The 24,496-nt window shown below is 45.6% G+C and overlaps 1 protein-coding gene across 1 annotated transcript; it reads left to right on the top strand.

Moving 5' to 3' along the window:
- The first annotated feature begins 1,967 nt into the window (after positions 1 to 1,967).
- IQCG (IQ motif containing G) lies at positions 1,968 to 22,041 on the top strand. Its single transcript, XM_054386007.1, has 9 exons — positions 1,968 to 2,108; positions 6,137 to 6,372; positions 7,631 to 7,759; positions 9,759 to 9,840; positions 16,664 to 16,825; positions 18,264 to 18,338; positions 19,932 to 20,063; positions 21,276 to 21,377; positions 21,892 to 22,041. Exons 1-9 carry the CDS (start codon positions 1,983 to 1,985, stop codon positions 22,039 to 22,041), a joined length of 1,194 nt encoding a protein of 397 aa, XP_054241982.1. The 5' UTR covers positions 1,968 to 1,982.
- Positions 22,042 to 24,496: the final 2,455 nt, after the last annotated feature.

Below are 24,496 nucleotides of genomic sequence, written 5' to 3'. Positions count from 1 at the left end.
ACAGAATATGGCCATATCTTCTTCTGTTACTCATGCTAACAGGCATTGTTTGGTGTATTCCCTTGCCATGCTTACCAACTTGACTGTAACATTCTGCAGATCTAGAAAATGTTTATTCAAAGGTGTTACAGATGGCCCAAATCCAGCTGTAGGTGTAGCTGCCAAATGGAGATTTTGTTAGTGGATGCTGATGCTTCCATTGCAATGACATTCATCTCAGTCATCTCAGACTCCACTTCTGCTAGCTGTTACACAAGAAATCTTTGTTTTGTGAGTGTAGGGTCTGGAGGAATTGTCTAATGGCTTGCCAAAATATGACAGATCGCAGAGAATGTTTCCATTTGGTCTGCAGGTGTTCTCTTAAGCATTCTTTTAAATAACCCAGTTTCACTTGGATTGATAGTGAATCGCCACCACTCCTCTCTCACAATATTCTGTCTGTAAGCAAGGATGCTTAAGTGTACATCAGAGCAGTTTCACATCTGAAATGTGATTAAACAACACAGAATGTTAAAAGTGGCTTACTTAGTTCTTGTTTGACTTACAGCCTCTTAAGGTAGTAACAGTTCCTGCTGAGGGGATTGGTGTTCCCCTGGGCTCAGTATTGGGGCCAGTTCTCTTTAGTATCTTTATGAATGATCTGGATGAAGGAGATCAAGAGCACCCTCAGTAAATTTGCAGAAGACACCAAATTAGGCAGGAGTGTTGATCTGTTTAAGGGTAAGAAGGCTCTACAGAAGGATCTGGTCAGGCTGGATTCATCGACCAAGGCAAACTGTATGACCTTCAACAAAGCTAAGTGTCAAGTCTTGCACTTGGGTCACAACAACCCCAGGCAACGCTACAGACTTGAGGCAGAGTAGCTGGAAAGCTGCCCAGCAGAACAGGACCTGGGCATGTTGGTTGACAGCTGGCTGAATATGAGCCAACCGTGTGCCAAGGTAGCCAAGAATGCCAACAGCATCTTGGCCTGTATTAGAAATAATGTGGCCAGCAAGACTTGGAGAGTGTTCATCCCTCTGTACTTGGCACTGGTGAGGTCACACCTTAAACACTGTGTTCAGTTTTGGGCCCCATGCTACAAAAAGGACCTTGAGGTGCTGGAGCATGTCCAAAGAAGGGCAATGAAGCTGGTGAAGAGTTTAGAGCACAAGCCACATGAGGAGCAGCTGAGGGAACTAGGGTTGCTTAGCCTGGAGAAAAGGAGATCCAAGTGAGACCTTCTTGTTTTCTACATCTACCTGAAAGGAGTTTGTAATGAGGTGGGGGTTGGTCTCTTCTTCCAAGTAACAAGTGATAGGGAATGGCCTCAGATTGCAGCAAGAGAGGAAAAATTTCTTCACCAAAAGAAAGTGAGGAACATGCTCTGATGGTAACTTGGTGGTGCTGGGTTAACAATTGGATTTGATGATCTTTAAGGGCTCTTCCAACCAAAATGATTCTATGATTCTGAGATTCCATAAAGATGTTAAGGCCACACAGTAGTAACAGGGAATGATTAGAGCACAAAGGTTCACCATCTGAAATTTTATAAGACATATGAAGACATAGGGATTTAGGTTTTTCCTGCTTAAAAGGCACCTTCATTCTGTTTTTTTCCCAAAAAATGGTCTGTCACAAAACACTGCACCATCTTGAACTGAAAGGTGGGTAAAGCCACTTCACCCAGTTTGTTTCTTGCATATCTATTCCCTTCTCAGCCTATCTGCTCAGATCTGCTGTAGGAGAGATTAGGACCTACTTTGTTTTGTGAAAGCTAAACATTCCCACTGTGCCTGAGTGTGACATTGGCAGAGCATGGCTCCTCTTATAAACAGTGTATGAAAGGCTATAAACAAAGCTAGGGAAGTATAGGAAAGGCTGCAAATAAGGCTATTTCAGGTCTGCTTTTAGTTTAAACTACTGTTACCAACACCACAGCGTCTTTCTCATTGGTATCTTTTGTCTTTGTTCCTCTTAGCAAGAACACAGAGACTAAAGAAATGGAAAAATTCACTCATCTGGAAGCTCTGCTCTTTACTGCTGTGCTGGAGAACTGTGTTGATCAGCTCTCAATTCTTGGATATATCATGCCAGTTTCAGACGAGGGCAAGACAGACATCAACAATGTATGTGCCTCTATCCCTCATCTTTAAAACAATCCTTCTTGGTTTTCTTCTTGTTTTAGTTGTATGTCTTCTAGCAGCATCTTTTGAAAATAAACACGGGTATTTTTACTGCCAAGTGCTCCATAACCCTTGGGTGAAGAAACACAGTAAAAGTGCATGGAGTGTGACCAATTTTAACAGTCTTACATCAGCATCACTGAGAAGCCTTTGTCAAGACTTTGTGTGAAAGACTCTTATAACCCAAAATGAGGTTCTTGGGCTTGTAATTTTAAAATCACAGTGGTTAGGTGGCAGGCAAAGATTTAGGGCAAAGGAAACAAAACACAGCAAGGTTCTCATACAGATACACAGCTATTTTTAAAATGCAAACCCCAGGGTATATGGAAGTGCTCAGACCTAAGGTTATTTCTGTTCCTCTCTAAGTCCATGCTGAAATTCCCTTAGACCTCACAATGAATTAAGAGGCTCCACTTCAAAATATATTAGTAATTACCCATTGTCATGACCATTAGTAATTAGCTGATTTCCAATAGGCATCATAACTAAGAGGGTTTGAGCAGAGATACAAAGAACAGAAAAGCAGCTCAGGCAGAGGTTTGGTGCTGTGGAGGAATGTGGTGTGGTATTACTGGTAGCTGATGTACACAGGAATCAGGATGAGACCATCCTGAGGAGTTAATGATTCTAAGTGCTGTTGCCATATATTTAAGTAACATAGCAGGTCATTTCCATTTTAAACAGGTTTGAAGCTTTTTAAAAGGAAAAAAAAAAAAGAAAGAAAGAAAGAAAGAAGTGAGGCACTCAGAAAAAATTGTGTGACCAGGATGGGAGTAAAAAAATGGGGATCAGAGTTTTCCAGTTTAATGCTGTTCACTTTAATTTACTGCTTAAGATTGCAAAAGGAAGGTAAATCAATATGTCATTTGCTAGGTGTTTCTATTTCATACAAACCTTATTGTCAAAAAGCTCCTTGCAAAGCAGCAGCAGCAGCGGTGTTGGTGTCAGGGCTTGAGCGATGCTTGGACTGTGCAACAGAGGGCACCCCTGCCCTGTGCCCAGCCTCACCTGCTGCCACGGGAGGCTGCTTTTCACAGAGCTGGGTGGGAAACGTCTTCTGTGCCAGCAGCAAAACTGCTCCTCTAGGACAGCATAGAATCATCGAATCATCGAATTGTTCTGGTTGGGAAAGACCTCTAAGATCATCAAGTCCAACCATCAAACCAAGCCCACCAAGGCCATGATTCAATTAGAGACTGAAAAGCCTCAGCCACCAAAGCCAAATGGCTCTATGCAACCCTCAGAGCACCTCTACCAAGCAAACTGGTATGTGGGAGCACACAAACCTGGGTTTGGTGCCTGCATGACCAATTCTCAAAGTGGTGGAGGATTTACCAACACAAAATCACATTACAGGCATAGGCATCCTTTGCTCAAAGTCTTTGCCTGTGAAATGCAAGTTAAATAAATAGCTCTGTACAATGCAGACATTGATCTCCTTCAGACACAGGCTCAGGCTGATAGAGCTACTAAAGGTACACTTAAATTACAGAGAAAACACCTTAAGCTTTTCACTTCAGTCAGAGATGCTCATTTTTACCCAGTCACTTTTTAAACCACAGTTTTCTCACAGACTATAAACCCTACTTGTGCTCTTAACACTGCCAAAACAGAGAAGGAAACCATTCAGAAACAAGAAAATGGCTTGGGGCAGCTACTTGCTAACTTTGGTGCTCTGTAATTTGTTACTTCTCCTCGTTTCTCAGTTTGCATTTGGCTGTTACTGTTGTATTTCTAGAGGACCTGTATTTGCAAAGCACCCTGGAGCTCAGCCAGACAAACAAACCAATGACATTTTCAAAGACTGACATCTAAATTTTAGCTGATGACATTTCTGAGAGGATTAACCACAGGTGTTGACCAGTGCCTCACTGATTTTCCAGACTGGAGACTCACTTACATAGCTTCACACCCCCAGAGGAAGGCAGTCTAGTCTGAATTTTGGGCAGAAGACTAGCAGAAGATAAACAGCTAGGAGACTACACAGATGGTGACACATGCAGCTTACAAACTCCTTGCCCCTAGGTAGTTATTTGGTAATTATTAGGAAATCCCTACTGTTTACAGACAATCCAGTTACAGCCTGCTTGAACTTTTCCAGAGATTAAAAAACATCTATCAGAACATTCATAAAATCTACATGATGTTAAAGCAGTTTGTTTGCCAAAATTAGGTCTTTCTGAAGTACTGGCATCACCAGCAAACTGCTGAAACACTTTCTTCCTCATGAATGATACCATTTTCATTGGCCTGTGTACACTTTGCATGTGGTTCATTGAATGTAAATTTAACTGTACAGAAATTAGGCATGTAGTCACCTAGACTCCTGCACTCAGCAACGAGTCAGGCACTGCCAGGGGCTGATTCATCCCTTCCAGGGATGTCCAGGATACTCAGAAAAAAGCAGCCCCTTGCAGTGCCATGCACACTGCCCTCAGACCACGGGCAGCTTGGCAGACAGCTGATGGAGCCTCACTTGACAAGAGACTACTTGGAAGTACAGTGGCATAGTCAGCTGCTGCCCTGACCACTTGTTTGTACTCTACCCTCTGTGCTGTGCTGGCACAAATGTGTGGGCAGGTGTGGAGGGACCTGGACTGAGAACTGGTGCTGCTAAATAAACTTTTCTCTTTTATTTTTTAATTTTTCTTTTTTTTCCCCCTCTCTTTTTCTTTTCCTTTTTCTGTTTCCTTTTTCTTTTCTTTTTCCTTCTTCTTCTTTATTTATTTTTCTTTTTATTTTCTTTTTCCTTTTTTTTCTTTTTCCTTCTTTTTTTTTCTTTTTCCTTTTTCTTTTCTTTTTCTTTTTCCTGTTTCTTTTCTTTTTCTTTTTCCTTTTTCTTTTCTTCTACCTTCTTCTTTTTTTCCCTTTTTATTTTTCTTTTCCTTTCCCCTTTTTTCTTTTCCGTTTTCCCTTTTCTTTTCACTTTCCTGTTTTCTTTTTCCTTTTCCCTTTTTCTTTTTCCCTTTTTTTTTTCTTTTTCTTTTTCTCCTTCTTTTTCTTTTTCAAATGGAAAATGTTTCAGCTCAGTGAGTTCTTTGTTCCATTTCTCCAAGCAGCCAGGGTGGGGAGCAGGCAGCTGTGGACTAGGATGGGGCTGTGTTAACTGCTTCAGCTGTACTGCTATTACCTGTTCAGCCACAGAGATGTTGTTAGGTGAGCAAGAAAACTTCCTCTTTTAGTGTCCCACTGTATACGCCTGCATTCTTACACAAGGCACATGCAGAAGAAGAATTCCTAGAAGCAAGGCCTCAGCTGATTTTATAGTCTGCTTTTGCTTTTCTCAGGGTTTTTAAATAAAATTTTGCATGGCCACAAGATACTTTTCCATGTAGAAAAGAGCTGCAAATCACCCTTGAAAGCCCAGCTGCTCAGATAGGTGATCTCTATCACTTTTATTTCCACACATCTCAGCTCTTGTTATAAAAATAATATTGTAGGGAAAGGTCATGGTGACAGGCAGTGGGAAATAGCTAAGATGGAGAGATGATGGAGGAGAAACAGGCTAACAGTACATAAAAACTGCTGCAGAGAAGGACAGAATGGTTTCTTCTCTGTGCCTACAGAAACTAGGACAAGAAGCCAGGGGCTCAACTGCAGGTGAGATGAAAAATCTGTCTTATAGTAAAGATTGTTGTGATGTGCTGGCACTGGCAGGAGGATGCATTCTATGTTGCTGGAGGTCATTAAGAACATGTCAGGAATGACAGTCTGAACCATCATCTCTTGGGGCAGATGAATTCACCTTTTGAGGCCTTTTCTAGTCCTGTCACTTCAGGTGTATGTTCTGTGCTCAAAACTAAGCAATGTTTCTGCTCTTCTACTCTTTGCAGAATGTAATGTACACTATCAACTGCCCTTAGTATAGCTTCATTCTAGTTTATTATTAGGTATTCTTTCTCTCACATAATATTGCAGAGGGTTTATTTCTGCTGCCCCAAAATGAAAGCAAGTCTCTTATTCCCTTTTAGGGTGACATCCAGAAAATCACAGAGACCCAGAAGGAGCTGGACACTAACTACCAAGAGTTTATGTCAGCAAGGCAAGGGAGTGGGGAAACAGTTACCTCCATGTCTCAGAAAAGCATTGGACACAAGCAGCAGCTGGAGCAAACTGAAGATCCAAGAAGTACCCATCATCTTCCCAACAGGGCCACGAAACACAGGGATCCATCTATAGAGATTTTCAGGAAAATTCAGGCTGACAGGTGAGCACAGATACAATGGCTATGGGGGATGCTCAGAGCTGTAAATTTCTCAGTCTATCTCTTGAAAGCAAAAATACAGGTTTCCCATTCTTCCATTACTGGTGTAGCTCACTCTTGGTCCAGGAGTACCTCTAAAGAGGACAGAGGGCCATTTAGTTCTGTCCTTTGCTTGCCTTTGGATGTCAAGTAATGACAATCAGTTAGTTTTAAATGGAGTTGCAAAGTATCACCCAGTTGATAGTGGCTGTTTGGGTGGTGTGGCAAGATCTAGCTAGTGCTGATGTTCTGGTATCTGGAGTCAGCTTCCCCCAGCAGATATGAACTAACAAAGTGGGATGTGAGCATTGCCTCATGAACTTGGTGACTCTGCAGGACACACAGAACCTCCAGGGGAGCCACAGCCATTCTGCTTTATAGAACAGAATGTCTGGATAAAGACAACAGTTTCTTTCTGGTTTTTTGTTGTTGTTGTGGTTGGTTGGTTGTTTTGATTTGGGTTTTTCTTTTTGTTTGTTTGTTTTGGGGGGTTTTGTTTGGTTTTTTTTTGGTGGTTTGTTTTGTTTTTTAAATAAATGTTATTCCTGCACCTAAGTGAGTAACTTGATTTGCAGCAATACTAACAACCTTTGGTTTGAAAGACAGATTGGGGAGCTGAGCATTCACTGTACATTTTTCTGCATCCTGGCTTCTGTCCTTTAATGTTATTTCATCAGAGGGCTTAAAGAAGATCCTAACACAAACAAGAAAAATGCAGCTAAAATATAGATACCACATGCACCATGAAAGTCAATAAACTGGGCAAGCTCAAGTGTTTGTTAACATCAGCTTAGGCCTGTACTGGGATATTTTGGCACCTAGATATCCCTTCATAGCCACACTTGTCTGCCTCTTCACTTTGCATTGTCCAGGATCTGCCTAGTTCTCATCGTTACTGCAGGCCAGCAACCTTCATCCTGATGGCAGCAGAGTCTGGCACAGCATGGGTATGTTTGTGCCTTTTTGCTGTTTCCTAGAGTACCATTTGGGGCAGCACTTTTAAAATATAAATTTCAACCAACTCCTCCGAATACAGAGTTCTCCAGAGGTACAAGAAGCAGGCACCATGGGAGATGGACTTCTGGGTTTGATAGACATAAGAACATAAACAGTATCTTATATTTCCTTACCTTTGTAGCTATAAACAATACTGGATAAAGGTGCCAGACACTGTAGTACCAGCATCTCTAAATTACTGGTGTGTTCCTTTTCATCCTGGCAGGCAGTATGCAAGTGATGTAATTACAGTCACTATGAAAAAGATGCGGGAGTCAGGAACATTTAATAGTCTAACAGAAGCCAATGAGAGAGAGAAGGCAAAGAAGAGCAAGTTTCATGACTTTCTCATCAGGTCAGTGTTGTGTTCAGTACTTTCCTGCTTAACTGCTCAAAGCCAATTCCCCCTCAGTACCTGCCAAACATGAAAAACACCCCACCCACCCCAAGACACAGAAAGGATTCTGCTTTTTCAACTTGAATTATTCTGTCTGCTTTACAAATTGAACTTCTTTCCCTTTCAGAAATAAATGACTGCTGTTCCTGATGCTGAGCTGAGGTAGGAATTGCCTGAGCTTTCACCACAGCGGACACCAGTGTCTGCAAATGCTACTCCATATCAATTAAAACATAATTTAATGTAGAAGCTCCTTGATCTTTAACTCCTTGTCCCCAGTGAAAGCCAGAGCAGCAGAGAATCTGTTCAAACCAGGGTCAGCAACATATGGTCTTTGTGATGCCCTGGAGGATCTGTTCTGACCCACATGCTAATATGCTCCCATTTCCCAGCAGCAGCAAGGGGCTAGCACAGATGGTGATGGAAGCAGTCATCTTATTTAAGGCTAAGCCACCAGCCACTGCATTACAGATCCTCTCCTGTCACAAATCTAATAGAGCATGGATTTGTGATAATCTCAGCTCAAATTGGTGATTTCTTAGCTCCAACTTCTGCACACTAGAGGTTTGGAGCTTTTTCAAACACGCAAAGCTCTGGTTTACCCTCCCTGCCCCCCAGCCTGTCAGAGAGAGCAGCAGTCATCAGAGGACTGTCTGACCCTTTTAAACCTACTTTGTCCTGCATAGAAGCTCAGGTGCATCGTTTAGGGTAGAGAGCAAAGTTGCTCTAAGTCACCATTGGTCATGAGTCTGACCTGCTGGGACAGCCTTGGTTGTGGCTCAGTGGTCTGCCTCCAGTGCAAGTCCTCAGCTTCCAGTGCAATCTGTGATTTCAAGAATGAAACCCACCCCTTCCACTGTCTGAAATCAAAGGATTTATTGTTTATCCCTGGGAGGGACAGAAAGCAAAAATGAAAGCAGCAGTTGCTTGTGGAATAACTATGCAATACTGGAAAGCAGAAAGGAGCAGACAACTTATGATCATAAAGGACACAATCATTTTTAGTCCATTCTATCAGTCACATCCAGCCACTATGCTGCCTGTTCTATTAAACATGAAATGAACTTGGTCTGTCTTTCAGTATAATCCATTCCTGTCTGATTTTGGGTGAAGGTACTGGTCTGAAAGCAGTCTGCAGTAAGACAGGAACTCCTTACAAGGAGCTTTTTTTTATCACAGCCACCCAGCTGAGCACTCTGAAAATGATATGCATGTTTGAGTGCAAGGTTGGCAGAGGGTACAATGTCTCAGGTACCAACTCTGGTATTTACTGGCTTTAAATCAAGTTCTAAGCACAGATGCTTAGAAAAGCACTCAGAGTGAAAAAAAAAAAGAAGATAATAAGACCTAAGACATTACTGCATCTATTTTATTTTGACTAGGTAAAGAGCTCTGGAGCGTTTGGTCTCCACTCATATCCCTTCATGAATCTTAGAGTCTAGGCAAGTGTTTTTGAAAGGGTTTAAATCTGATATGAAAAAAAACCCCTACATATTCTATACATACAATGAAGCTTACACAATTTGGCATCATCCTCAAATCCACTTAAGGCTTTCAACAAGATCGTCTCCTGCTTTTTATCTCATTCTCCCTTTCATTCCCATCCTCTTTTCCCAGTCTGTGCAGCTCTCCTGTTGGGATTAATTTACCAAGTCTCTCTGTTCCTGACATGCAGATGTGCTGCCTCACCAAGGCTCAGAATGAAGAGATGAATGCCCTTTTTTTGTTATTCAGCCATGGGAAAGGGCAAGTCTTCTGCTGTTCTAAAGAAGCAGACCAAATTTTTGTGTGTCCTTCTTTTAGTTCAGCTGTTAAAACCTTGGGGAGTGAGCAAGATAAGTGAGGCAGTGCTCATCCGGGTGCTGCAATGCATCAGGAGGCAGGAACTTCTCCTAGGTAAACAGCTCTTGTCCTTTTTTATGTATTTAAATGATTGTGTTTCCCCAATTTTCTTCAGGGCAGAGGAAGGAAAGAGGGAGATAAAGTCACTCGAGAAACAACTGCAGGATGTCAAGAAAGAAACTGAAAGAGAACTTCAGGTGAGATCACTTAGCAGTAGGCATCATGCCAGGTGGGAAGCTGATTAGCAAGCTCACCTCTGCTGCCCAGGAGTTAGCACTCAGATGAGAGGACAAGTGGCATATGTACTGATCCATCATTTTGGAATAGAGAAGCAGAATAAATGCAACAAGGATTTGTATTCTGAACAAGCTTGCTAAATGACTTTAAGAGCAGCGTCCAGTGGTTTTCAAATGGGAGCTCAAAATGCTCATAAGAATGAGAGACCATGATCAAATTAGTATATCCCAAAAACACTGCTAGGAGAGGCAAACCACAGACCTCTGCCATCAGCAGGAGGTTATCTGCAGACAGCAGTATCCAAAGTTCTGTCATACTCTTACTCAGGCAGATGTGACACCTGGTACAAAAGAAAGTGTGGCAATGAGGGAGTGAGAAAGAAGAACACCTGGCATAGGGGCATGTCATTTTCCTACATATAATTTTGTCTAGAACAAAATGTCATTAATCTGTTTTTCTAGGCTTGTAGGGTATTGGAAAATCCCAACCATGAGAGTCCTACACAAAGGCAGATCAATGTCATTGCACATGTGCTGTCAACCTGATCTTTCTGGAAAGCTTCAGCCCTTCTGTCTGTCTGCAGCATGCAAATGGTGTGTGCATGCACAGTAAATCTGGGCCACTCTGCAAATGTCAGACTTGCTACACAAGTGCAGATCAATTGCATGGCCAATTACTGGTCACTTTGGTGCCCACCAGACAGCTCAGACTTGATGCTCATGTGTGCTTTAGAGCAAGAGCACACACGGTTCTGTGCAGAAACATGGAGACATAGCCTAGCCCTGCTGAGGCAGGAAAGAGTGTGTGGTAGAGAACAAGCAAGAAGCAGGCAGGTTCAGAGCTATACAAGGACTGGAAGAAGGAACAACAATCTGACACTTAGCTCAGTACTGAGCATGAAGACAGCAAGGGCATATGAGGAAAGAATTGGCACCACTGAATTTTGTCTTTGGACAAAAGTGTGGACAGTAACCAAGCCAAGGATGTAGTTGGCTACAGAGAGGAATTTTTAAGCAACTGACATGCTGGTGAAGTAGAATTTATAGAACATGAAAGTTTTACCTTGGCAGCCTGGATGCACGTGCAGTGCAAAGTTTAACAGTCAACAGAGGGTGGTTGTAAGAACACATATTGGCACTGGCAGTATGTGCAGCTCTCTACATCTGACAAAACACCAGAATTCCAGAGGTGAGGTTAGATCAGCACAGAAGAAAGCAGGAATGCATAGGAAGGGAAAATTCATGTGGGTCAGTACTCATCTACAAGCAGAGATCCTGGAAAGGCATAAGATACACTGGCAGATGGTAGAAAGATGAAAAGAATGCTGGAAAAAAAAAAAAAAAACAACTGTGGACATAACAGAGAGGAGAAAGAAGAGGAGTCACTGAAGGAAATGCAAAGTTAGCAAATTAGGAGACAAACCAAGAAAGGACAGCTGTGGGAACGAAAAGAGAAATGCAGGATGAACTTCCCCCCCAAATTTGAGCAGAACACCTAAAGGACACAGAGCTCAGAGCCAGGACTGAAAATGGAAGCTGTATACCTCAATGTATACTCACTAACTGCCACTAGAAATGGTATGGCCTATTTCCAGACCCTGGGGGACAACCCAAAAGTCCCTTGACATCTGGGTGGCAGTTAAATGAAATAAGCTGGATAGTCTGTGAAGCTCAGACATTGTGTGTTGCCCATTTGCTTCTGGAACTTGTCCATTCTCAGTCAGGTTCTGATGCTCCTTGGGAGCTTCTGTTCTCTCACTTCCCAAGCTTGTGAATATGATGAGGTAGTGCTCCTCAAACCTCTCAGTGTCTGTGCATGCAGTATATGGATCTGGTTCTGGTTTAATGCCTTCCTAGGGACCAGTGTATAGGAGCTGTGATCATCCCATCTCACACTGGCAATGTCCTGGCACTGTGCAGTCGGGTTGGGTGCTTCTCTGTCTCCTGCCCTGCATCTCTCCTACCTCTTGCAGTCCTAAAAGGTGTGCAGCTCCTGTGCTGAAAGGGTGCTCTCCTCTGTGTTCTTTCAGTACCTTCTGCTAATTTGGTTCTTGCTTTTTGCCTCATCAAGTGGGATCTGCTCTCATCTTCGATTTTGTCTTTATATTTCCAGCTTAAAAGTCCTTTTCTGGGCTTTCTTTTCATTTCAGCTTTGATAACAAATCAAAGACAAGACTACTTTCAAGTCCTGCTTTCCTCCTGTGCCAAAAATAATGATGTCTCACTTTGTCTCCCAAGGGAGAATAATTTCTTTTCGCTTCATATGGGATTTTCCCCTAGGCAGTTTTACAGACACTTGCATGATCTGTCACCTTGCCAACTAATTAAAAGCAAAAATACAGCTTGCTCATTTTGGAATACTTTGAACAATAATAATGTACAGACCTGCAGACAAAAGCCTACATCGTTCTTTCCAGTCAGGTGGATGAGAAAACAAAAGTGAGTAGATCTAATCCTGGAACCAGAAAAACATGGTCTTTGCTTTGTGCATGTTGCCTCTGTGTTTGGATTTTCAGCCTTGCTACCTCTTAATGAGATGCTAATTAATGCTCTATTAACCTGCTCTGCTCATTTTTCTTTCTAATGGAGCACAAATCAAATACTAAATGTTCTTAGTTAGTTTTCTTTTCTCTTGGATGTCTCTAAGGAGGCTGAAATGCTCAGTCTGGCTTTGCTCTTACCCCTTCATGCAGCAGCATCACTCACAGCTCCAGGTTGGCTGCAGCAGCTCCGTTTGCTTTTGCACTCTTCATTTTCTAGCTTGTACAAAAGCACTCAAGGTCTCTGGCTTCTCGGAGAAGTGATGGCAGGCTGTACAGATTTTAAACCAAGTCAATGTCACATAGGTTTGTACAGATCAACATCAAAATCCAGGAAATGTAAATTTAAGTAGAACTCCTGCATTGCTATTCACCCAGAGACCTTTTGTGTCCTGTAGGAGTTGTGGTGTACTGATGGTACACACGTGTGCAGTCATGGCAGAGTTGGGTACCAACCAAGAACACTGCAGGCTACTGACCAGGCAGAAAACCAAGATGCTGCACCACTGTACCAGTGCAAACAGGTCCATGAGACACCCAGCTCCACACTATCAGTGCACCACTCAGTAGTGCTTTTAGTAGTGTGACCGAAAACTGTCATGTGTCCTCCCTTATCTTCTCCCAGGTCAAATGCTTCAGGAAGTGTTCTGGAGGAATGTGTTCAACTTATACACACGTTGTGTAGTGCAAGCTTCTGTTGGAGAAACGCAGCAGGCAGGTACAGCAGAAGGCATGAGGCTTGCGATGGTCCTGAGCTCCTGGGTGACTTCATGCCACTGCTGGCAGAGCCCCAAGGAAAGCAGCTCAGCAGGACCCAGAGCTGGTGCACTAGATCCAAACCTAGCTCCAGAGAGACAGGACTTTGGACCAGAGTGCTGCTGCCGACAGCTCTGCTCCCTCTGCCAGCACACTGCCCTCAGGCAGCTCGCTGCTGCGGCTGTTGGGGTTGGAGGTGAGCTAGCAGAGGGCTGCAGAAGCTATGTCGAAGCTCAGTGACCTTCCAGGCCTGCTGTCCTTTCAGCTGAGACATTTCTCAGGGGTGTGCAGCATGGGGATGTTCTGGCAGCAGGGAGAGAGATGCAGGCTACAGCCTTTGCTGAAGTGTCTGTAGGGCTGCGGGTTGTGGTTTCAGGGGCAGCAAGCGCCGGCTGCAGCAGGTGTGCAGATCTAAGCATATCTTCAGGCTTTGCAAGCTGAGATAGTGCAGCTGCCAGTGGAGAGACTTGAGCTCAGACGTGCTTGGTGTGGAAGCAAGGGAGGCCAGCAGCAGGGCTCTCTGCCCACATGCTGCCTGCCTGCACGTAGCACAGCACCCCTGCCCCTGCCCTTTCCCAGGGGCTGCCAAAGGGTGGGCGCTGGGTGTGCTGCTGGTGGGGGTGGGGGGTGTGTGCCTGTGTGTTATCCCACTGCTGGAGGAATTCCTCTGACTGTTTACTGCTCTTTGCTATTTTTGTAACCAGCTGGATTTTAAGTGACTGTAAATACTAATGGCTGTAGAAGAGCTGAGAGATCTCAGTGGCACTTGCAGGAGAGATAAATCAAAGTAAATGAAAACACAGGAGAGCTAAGTGCAGTTGCTGTTGCAGCCAAACAGCATCTGTGGGGCAGGCTCCTGTGACACCAGCTGACAGCAGCAAACAGGCCTCTGAGCTGCTGTCTGTGAGCTGAGAGATCAGAGAAAATCAGCTTGTTTACCTGCTTGCGAAGCAGACTGGCTCTTGACAGCTATTTCCTGGCTTTTGGTCTCGGTGTCTGCCAGTTTTGTGATAGTTTTGGACACATGAGACATGATTTTGCATCTTTGGTTTGGCAGATTCCACGCTGAAGTCATCCCAAAAAAGCAGCCCAGAAGTTTACTGCTTTAACTATGGAAGTGCTCCATGTCCTGACTGGGACCTTTGCTGTAATAAAGCAGAGACATAAATATTCAGCCCTTTTCCCAGTGCCTGTCCCTGAAGTGCAGGGACCAGCACACTCTACAGGTGGTGCCCACAGCTTCTGGGCATTTACTGCTGCATTTACTACCTGCAGCCTTACACTGAACGTGCCCCAGCTCTGCAGCACCAGGTCCACCAGCCAGGCTGCTGTAGCTGCCCACATGCCTGCAGCCCACTTTCCCTCTCCAAGGGAATGTGTTTGCTGTAAGCCACCAGTGGGGTTTTGCATTTCACTTCCTGTCTGCTGTGGATTGTGTAACCAAGCCCCCAGACTCCCCACCTCTAATGAAGATGTTTAACACCACCGCAGACCAAATCCAAACCACAAACATGCCATGCAACAGAACCCAAACAGAGCAGATGGGCCCCTGTCCCAGCAGAGGCCTGGGGCACTGGAATCAAAAGCACTTTTCCCTCTGCTTTGCTAAGATGTTAAATGAAAAAAAAGAAAATAACCTAGTGAAGTGTTCATGCTCTGCCCCACCTCTAACACCTGAGTGCTTTGTAACCTAGGCTGAACCCTTCTTTTCTGACTAGTTTGCAGATCCTTAGCAGATAGCAGTAACAGGCATCAGCAGGGTTTGGCTTTGCAGAGCCTCAGCACATCACAAAAAAAAAAATAAAAATCAGTGTTTTCCATTAGCATTTCCCAAGTCTTTCTGCCAGCCTCTCAGTTGAGACCTGATTCTACCACAACACAGGAAGAAGACCTCCAAACGAAGTTTTATGGTCACCTCCCACGTCTACTGACCAGAAACACAACCTCTCCCAAGGCCCACCAAAATTTCACACCAGGGAAAACAAAAGCCATTACCAGAAACTTTAATAGAGCATAAATAGGTCAGGTCTGTAGCTGTCTGCAGTCATTTGAAGTGATGTCTGTAAAATAATATCTGATGCTGGAAATGTTCAAAAAAATGTGAATTGCATGACCTTCAAACCCACAAACCAGCATCAGCCAAGGCCCCTGATCGTCCTGAGCCTTGTAAATGTACTTTACTCTCCCTAACTGTGTCTGACAAGGGGTAGAAAGGGAAGGATTTTCCTTTTAACTGTTCCAAACTCTTCTCATAAGAAACCTTTTCCAAATGAGTCATGCTGCAGAGGCTTTCGAACACAGCACTATTGAGCTGGCTCCTTCCTGTGGCATTTTTCCGTGTATAAACAGCTAAGGAATGCGAGGCTGCTCCAGAGACAAGATATGTGGGCTTCAAAACATTTAAAATGCCAGCACTTTGGTATTTCATCTTCAGCTGCAAGGTTTGGCTGGTGAATGTCAAACCCATCAGAGCATGGCAGGAAAGCAAAGAGAAAGGCTGCAATGGAGCAGCTGGGTGCCAAACCAGAGGCGCTGAGATTGATCTTGCTTAATTGCACAGGAGACTTTGATGACCTTTTTAAACTCTTAATACCAAAGTCTCGAGTTTTTCATTTTACAGGTGGTTCTTCCAAATTCCAACCCCAGGTTAATTAACTTTTATCTGTTACTCAAAGAAATGAATTAAGAAGGAGTAAAGAGAACAGCAATCCCAAATCAAGCAAACGCACCTTGCTTCCTGAGCATGCTCCAAAAGCTGGACAGCAGGGGCACATTGGCTCAGGATTCTTGCCCATGAGGGAGCTTCTAGGGACAGAATTCCTTCAGGAAAGCTCAGCTCTGTTGTGAAACAAGACATGTGGAGAGGCTGGGAGCTCATTGTCAGCATTACCTTGGCACCTTTTCCTCACCCTGGGTGCATGCTTTTATAACAAAGTGAGGACCATCTACCTGGTAAGAGTTCAAGAATCATATGAGTGAGGCAGGGTTGGATTGTCAGCTCCTCCTGAGGTTGTTGCAGGACTAGAAAAAAATTAATCCAAGGACTAGAGTATACTTTAGGAAATCAAATGTTGGCTTCTGTGGGGTTGAGGCATTATCCTGCTCTTACAGGTGCTCATTCATTGAGATGGCCTAATCCAACAGGTCAGTAAACCAAGCTCAAGCCATTGAGATTATTTGGCTTTTTCATGCTTGTAATAAATATGACTGAATCCATTCCTGGCCCAGAGACCAGAAAGCCTGGATTCTTGTCCCTCTGCTTATCACTCCACCTTCTCCAGAGGTAATCACTCCTTGCTGACAGGTTTATTGCTGTTTCTATGGGTTCCAGACTAAACTTCCCTCTGAAGTAGAGGTTGAAATGGAACAACATTCAGGGAAAGTGTGAGGCCTGATCTCTTCTGAGTTTATCAAGGAATGGAGAGATTATGAAATTGAGCTCACCTCAGTCTCCAGGCTTACTGTTATGCTTCTGTCTCCTCTGCTAGAACCGGGATGATATGATTGCCAACCTCAAAGATGAGCTCCAAGAGATGAAGGCCAAAATGGACAGGGAGAGCAGGTACACAAAGAAAAGCACAGATGTCCAGGTCCACCAGACCCAGAAGAAGTGCAGCAAGGCAGAAGATGTCCTGGACAAGGAAATTCAGGTATGCCCTTTCCCATGCCTTCCCTGGAAGGCTTCTCCAGCTAGTAAGGAAAGAATCCTCCCATGCTCCCCAGCTGTCCTTTCTGTTCTCCATCATAGTTCCCAACAAACTGCTAGAACTAGATTGGGATCCAGGTCAGAAATCTTCCTCTCTTCCCTTGCTTCTCTGTATGGTCCTGCAAACAGCAACAGCATGGATGGTATGGCTGCAGGAGATAGTGGCTGGAGGCAGGGACTGCTTAAACTAATACCATTGTCAGAGAGACAGACCAACAATTATGACCAAAAGCTGTAGTTTGAAGACCTTTTAGCAACAGAGGCAGCCAAGCTCCCAGCATGGCCCACAGCACACCATGCTGATAGAGTTGTTCATGTGGCCATAAAGTAAACTGGGCTGGAAAACTGCTCTGTTTCTGCAAGCATTTTGAGTTTCTTCTGAGTGATCAAAGTCTGATCTAGTCTCTTCCTCATGGATGGCCCAGGGGTCAGGATTGCCTTGGTTTGTTTTGTCTCTGGGAAGGGAAGGAAAGAATGGGAAGGGAAGGAAAGAAAAAGAAGGGAAGGGAAGGAAAGATAAGGGAGGGAAGGGAAGAAAAAGAAGGGGAGGGAAGGAAAGGAAGGGGAGGAAAGAAAAGGAAGGGGAGGAAAGAAAGGAAGGGAGGAAGAAAAGGAAGGGAGGAAAGAAAGGAAGGGGAGGAAAGAAAAGGAAGGGGAGGAAAGAAAAGGAAGGGGAGGAAAGAAAAGGAAGGGAGGAAAGAAAAGGAAGGGAGGAAAGAAAAAAGGAAGGGGAGGAAAGAGAAAAAGGAAGGGGAGGAAAGGAAAAAAGGAAGGGGAGGAAAGGAAAAAAGGAAGGGGAGGAAAGAAAAAAAGGAAGGGGAGGAAAGAAAAAAGGAAGGGGAGGAAAGAAAAAAAGGAAGGGGAGGAAAGAAAAAAAGGAAGGGGAGGAAAGAAAAAAGGAAGGGGAGGAAAGAAAAAAAGGAAGGGGAGGAAAGAAAAAAAGGAAGGGGAGGAAAGAAAAAAGGAAGGGGAGGAAAGAAAAAAAGGAAGGGGAGGAAAGAAAAAAAGGAAGGGGAGGAAAGAAAAAAAGGAAGGGGAGGAAAGAAAAAAAGGAAGGGGAGGAAAGAAAAAAGGAAGGGAGGAAGAAAAAAGGAAGGGGAGGAAAGAAAAAAAGGAAGGGGAGGAAACTAAAAAAGGAAGGGGAGGAAAGAAAAAAAGGAAGGGGAGGAAAGAAAAAAAGGAAGGGGAGGAAAGAAAAGGAAGGGGAGGAAAGAAAAGGAAGGAGGGCAGAAAGGAAGTGAAAGAAGGCATGAAGAGAGGGAAGGAAGATCTGTGTCTGTGGGGACACAGGGAGCTCCTGCATGCTCACTCCCCAGCTCAGCTTGCAGCAGCACATGGGCACTAACATTGCCTCTCACGTTCTCTGTCCACACTGATCACAGAAGTTGAAGACCAAAACTGATGAGGAGATTCGAGTCCACCTGGAGACTGAAAATTTCCTCAGGCGACAGCATAAGGTGTGTGAGACTGTCTGCTAATGCTTACAGCAGCAACTGATAAACATTTTATCAATCAGTGCCTAGAGAAAATCACTGATTCCTCCATCAAATTTACCAGATTCATGACTGCTGCTGTTTGAATGAACACTTACCCTCAAGTCTTAATTGACTCAGCTCTCCCACACTTGGGATTTGCTACATTTGGATGTATTTCCTTAAAATTAGAGTTCATGTGATGATTGACATTGTTTGTTCAGGTGTAACAGATTTTCCTCCTTCAGGTAGCTCCATTCAGCTAACTGGGATTTTGTTTAGCCCTCCCTTGGCAGTGACTCATGGAGAGTGCTGCTGCACAAGGTGTGGGCAACACTTTCACAGACAGGGCACTAAGAAGGAGATGACACAAATTGCTAGCCCAGTTTGCATTATCTGAATCTGAGGAAGAATCAGGATTGGGTAATTGCTAACTTGAAATTATTTCCCCATTTTCATCAGCAAACAGCCATGAAAGGCCATGGTGCTGTTGATCCAGAGGTTCAGAGCTTTCCTGTCATCAAGGTCCATGACCATGACAGTGAATAACACTGGAAAGCATCTCATAAAGTGTAGGACTGGGAGTGAACCTCTACTACTGCAGGGTCCCTAACACCACTGCCAGCAGAAAATTTAGTACAAGATAATATTTTATTTTTTTAAAACATAATCTGAGTGCCAAAATGTGCTCTACCTTGTGAGCAATTAAACTGTGTCCTCTACATCCCAGAGCCTTAGTCTGATCAACACTTCATAGCAAGGGGACTTCCCAAGTACAAGCTGCAGCCTGTTTGGCCTCTACCAGAAGGCAAAGCACCAAAGTGAGTACAGCCTCTCTGTACTCACACAGCAGCTGGTGGCTTTGCAGGGGCCCACAGAGAAAAGGATGACCATGCCCTTCATCTCCCTTGTGTGTCCAGCTGTGATGGCCTAATGAGATTGATGCTTTTCCTCAGATTATTCTTCCATGCAAGCAATCATGGTTGTTGCCATGGAGAAGTTACTCAAGAATGGGAGGAAGTCATCTGGGTGACTGTTTCAGCAACACCTGCCCTCCTATTCACAAGTGAGACAAAGCCAAGTTCCCAACCTGAAATAGCGTGAAGTGCTCTCCTCTGGGACCTTATTCCTGCTGCACTGAGCTTAATCCAGAAAGCAGGCAGGGAGTCAGGCACAGGATGAAAGATTTCTCAGTGGCAAACTCTGGGTTTTAACTCCCTTCCCTCTGTCTACACACAAAGAATGGCTTCTGGTGGTCACTTCACCAGGACTTTGGCACTGTGCACAAAGCTAACCCCCAGTGCTTCTCCATTCTTCCTGCACCTCTGAAAACCCAGCCCAGTCTCTCTTCATCCCTAGCCCAGTGCTACACCTTCTGTGGTGAACCCCCAGCAAGGGGCCTGCAGGCCACTAGGAACTTACTACCTGTCCTAGGGGTTTGCTTCCAAGATGAAGAAATTCTGACCATACAAACTGTGTGGGACTTGTACCACCATCCTGACAGGCCACATAAAAGGAGCAGATTTCTCCCTTGTACATTGTTTGTATCATGCTGAGCACCACTCTGTCCCCATGTAGAAGCTGGAAGAGAAGCTGGAATACTGGATGGACAAGTATGAAAATGACACAGATGCTAAAGATGAAGAGTTGAACACTCTAAAAGCATCAAAGGCAAACAACTTGGAAATCCTGCAGAGACTTGCTGAGGAGGTAAGACATCAGCAGCATCTCAGTGCTCAGCCATGCAAAACTGTATCCTGGCTTTATTCTACCTTCATTCAGATAAAGAGGCAGGACCACAGACAACACTCAGTGATCTTGAGTGTAGAATGTGATTAGGAGCACTGGTCCTGGAAAGGCAGGTGCCAAGCTGACATCTCTTATTTACCACCTGTGACATTAAAGAGTGATGATGATGTTTCCCCTACAGCTCTTTTCAAATACCACCAAGTACTCACAGAGCTACTGACACAGCCTTTGTGAGGGGCAAAGCCACTGTCCCATCCCCTCAGTACACCACACCTCCCTTTGTCACCTTAGTCTGAACAAATCTGCTCCTTCTAGCAAGGTGGGAATATGCAGGCTGGAAAAGGCAGCTCCTGCCTTCCTGCAGAGGCATGTTCACAGCTGCAGAGTGCTGTGCCACACGGGAACTGATTCCAGTTAAAACCATTTGTCCCACACTGGGTCCTTGGCTAACTGCTGGCCTCTGCTCACAGCTCTGCAGGCACAGTGGAGCTGGCAGCACAGGGCAGAGGGAAGGGTCTAGAAAAAGAGGTGGTTTGTAGCCAGAAGGAATTGACTTGTAACCATTCCTTACTGTCACTGGGTCTGGGACTGACTTAGATGTTTCCCTGCTTGTGGGCTCATTTTTCACTCTGTACACTGTCATCTCAGTGTCCCAAGTGTGTTTGCACATCATCTGGTGCCTAGCCTAGGGGAGCATGAGTCCTTCCCACCACCATCTGTTGCCTGAGACACCATCAGACAGGCAGTTCACAGCCCAGGATCAGAGGGTTAATTACAGCCAGGCTGTGAGAGGTTTCACTTTGGCACCAGCTCTCAGTGCCTTAGAACTGATGGTGGTAATGAGCAACATTTGCCATCTGGACCAGGAAAGATCAGATTAAAAAAGGTGGGGAAGGAAGGTCCATGCTTACACATTCCCTTTGGGCTGCCAGGGAGCATCCTGGTGCACAGGGTTGGGACCTGCATGGTGACCCACTGGTGAAAGCAGCCTTGGCTGGGGTAGCAGGGCTAAGACCAGTATGCACCCATTGGAGAAGACTCCTTGCACTAGGGTCCAGGTGAGCCCTTGTCCTGCCCTAGCAAGCTGCTGAGCAGAGTAAGCCTCAAAGGTTGGCCCTGCAGCTTAGGAGATGTTTTTCATGTGGTTTTTGCTACCCCTGTGCTCTCTTGCAGTGCCAGATGTTTGAGGAAACCATCATCAGTGACCGGGCAGAAAAGGAGGCTAGAAGAAAACAAAGAGAGCAGGATGCCCTGGAGCTGAAGAGCACCCTGAAGGTACAGGGGGGCAAAGCCGAGGTAGTGCTGCTCCATCTGCAGCTGGGAGTCAATAATTCGTGCCACAGGCTTTTTTCATGCAGAAAATAGCCCAAGAAAGTTGGCTGGTGTGGGGTGGAACAAGCAAAGGATGGACAAAACTTATCCCTTTCTCCAGGGCAGACACAAAGCCAGCAGTTAGCTGCAGGTTTGAGAAGGGAGCAAGAGGGGAGAAGTTGGTCTCCTCGAATGGTTTGGGGTTATGCTCATCACACCAGTCCCTCTGCATGGGCAAGACAGGAGGGTCATGAGGCAGTTCCCATGCTTGTCCCTTTGCCACCAGCAACAGATGCCCTCAGCCCAGATGTGGTTACCTTCAGCACAGCCAGCACAGGCCCAGTTGCTGCTGCACGTGCCAGGGGTTCCTGCCTGCAGCTGGGGGGTGCAGAGGAGAAGCTCTGGCCATTGAGCTGTACCACGGTCCCTAGGAGGTGATGTCCCCTGAGACCCCTTTCTCTCTCTCTCTTGCTTCCAGCTGCAGGCCTGGTGGAGAGGTACAATGGTTCGCCGCTACCTTGGCCACTACCAGGCCCTCAGGACTTTTCTGGAGAAACAACAACAACGAGCAGCAGAAACTGAAAAAGGGCAACAAGGAAAATCTGGAGCAAAGAAAAAGACACGATAAAAAAAGAAACCTGGCCACAGGCCTGCTCCAGGGCTGTTGCTGGGCAGGGCACAGCAGACTGTCTGTCTGGCAGGACAAAATAAACCATTTAACAGAGCTCAGGCTGTTCTGGAGAGCACTGCTCATGGCAAGCACATTTAAGCTGAAGCTGCAGTTATTCCTAAGTTCTTGAAGCTGCCCCCTAGAATGCTTTACGGAACCATGAGCACTAGCAGGAGGTCGTCTGGCTAACAGCCCAGTAACTCACCTGCATGGGATATCAGGATCCTCCTCTGCAGACCCCAAATCTGGCCATGGCTGGGGTGTTGGTGCTTGCTGTGGCACTGAGAAAGGCAGGGTGCCTGAGTCACCCGCACTGGGGCTCAGGCAGTGCTCTTCCTGCTGCCAGCGTCAGGGCAGAAGGGCTGCCAGCCTGCAGTGTAGGCACAAGGGTGGTGAGAGCTCCTGGGTTCCCACTCCTGCAGCCCTGCAAAACCTCAGTGCAGAGGAAGAAGAGCTCCAGATACCTTCTGACTGAGGGAAGCAAAAATGTAGGCAGCCAGCTGTGCTGCCAGCAAGAGCCGGTCTGTCACAGCTGTACTCACCACCCTGGCCCTGCCTCTGCTTGATGAGGTGAGGCAGCAGGCAGGGAGTGAAGGTGCTGGGAGGAAGTGTGCTGCTGCCTCTCCAACCAAGGGCAGCCCTCTGAGACTGCCAGGCACACGCAGGTCTGTGCACAAAGCAGAATTAGCCCTGCTGTTGAGCTGGCTTCTGACACTCCCATGCAGGAGAGCAAGCTCAAACCATACAAAGTCTGCTGTGCTCTTTGTGAGCAGCCTGTGCTGGCCCCATCCAAACGCCCTCCTGTCCAAGCTGAGCTGTGCCAAAAGCTCTACAGTCAAAGCGAGATGACAGAAATCATCAAGCAGAGAGCCTCTGGCTCAGAACTCTCCCTAAATGGGAGACGAGGGGCTGGTGCCTGACTATCAGGCAGAACCAAGTGTCATGAGAGCACTTAAATTCCAGACACTCGAGACAGACCTGCGTCGGAGCTATTGGTGGTACCCCTGGAGCACTGCCACTGACTTGAAACCAGAGCACATTCCAGCCCTGGTACCAGGGCTGTGAACACACTCACCTGCTTTCCGTGGTCCCCCGGCGGTGGTGAGGACAGGGATCACTCTGGTACTGTGCTGGCAGGAGTCAAGCCAGGACTGTGCTTACCTCTCATGCCTGTTCCGTGGCTCCTTGCTGCAGGAGGCATCTCAGAGCAACCCATGGGAGTTATGTTCCTAATTTTAACTTTTTCATACACTGCTGACTTAGTGCATCTCAGTTAGGACTAGGATTTTCCATACATGGTAGGTCTTGACAGGTGACACATTCAGGTGGAGGGAATGAGATTTGATCATAAACTCTCCAGAGGAGAAGAAAAAGTGGGATGGAATGGAAGGGCAGAAGATTTCTGCTGTTTAGATCAAACCCTTGGCACAAGTTAGTAACACAACCAAACAACTGAAATCTGAAACCTGCCATTGGCTGGGCCCTGCTTGATTTTCAGCAGAGAACAATAAAAAAAACCCCAAAACCTCCATATTGTGAAAAGTCCTCCACACCCAGGGATTCTGCCAAGGCTGGGCTCTCCTTCAAGCCCTCATTCCTGATGCCAGAGTAACAGCATTTGTTTTTTTGGTACATTGAGCCCCTGAAGCTGCAATGAACAAGCCCACAGGAAGTTAACACATGGCACTGGACTGTGAAATAAATCAAAACTTTCATTCTGGTGACTGATATAGCAAAGAAAAAAACCCAAAGCCATAAATTGCACGGGGACAGCAGCATGCTTCCAAAATTGGGAAGCTCTGTGCCTGTGTGCCTAGGGCAAAGGCTGTTTTTTCTTTCAAAAATGATGCAATAAAACCCAAAGAGGCAATGCGAGAACCAAGTTTGCTGGTCCAGTAAGGTGGAGAGTGCCAGAGTCCCAGCACAAGTGGGTGATGGTGTGAAAGGGGCACAGGTTCTTAACCCGACCAAATCCCTATGAATTTATGCCTCCCCTGCAAGAGCAGCAGGCCCTTGACTGGGAACCATGGTCATGCTGCTGTCCACCCCATTCCTCCAGCTCCTCTTGGCCTCCTCTGCCTGCCAGCCCACCCCAGAGATGCTGCTCTCCTGAGAAGCCTTACTTAGTGATCAGAACCCACAGAGGACCTCTGGGTCTTGGCTGCAGAGCTGCCAAGTAAACAGGCTGAGCAGATCCAGTGATGGGAGCAGAAAGCAGTGACCCAAACCCCAGCACTTTCGAGGACCTTTGCCAAGGTTGGCACTGTTAGTTTTTTCCAGCTAGAGAGAGATGGGATCAAAGTGCACCATCTGTGATACTTTCTGCAGAGAAAACCAGAAGTGACACGAACTCTTTGGAGAAAGTGCTCTCCAGGGAAATACATGGAGAAGAAAGGCTGGACAATGAGAAGCT

Source organism: Indicator indicator, chromosome 13, assembly GCF_027791375.1.
Source record: "Indicator indicator isolate 239-I01 chromosome 13, UM_Iind_1.1, whole genome shotgun sequence".
In the NCBI taxonomy this organism is placed as follows: domain Eukaryota; kingdom Metazoa; phylum Chordata; class Aves; order Piciformes; family Indicatoridae; genus Indicator; species Indicator indicator.
The sequence above is the reverse complement of the archived record's forward strand: the minus strand, read 5'-3'. Positions and strand labels throughout refer to the sequence as shown.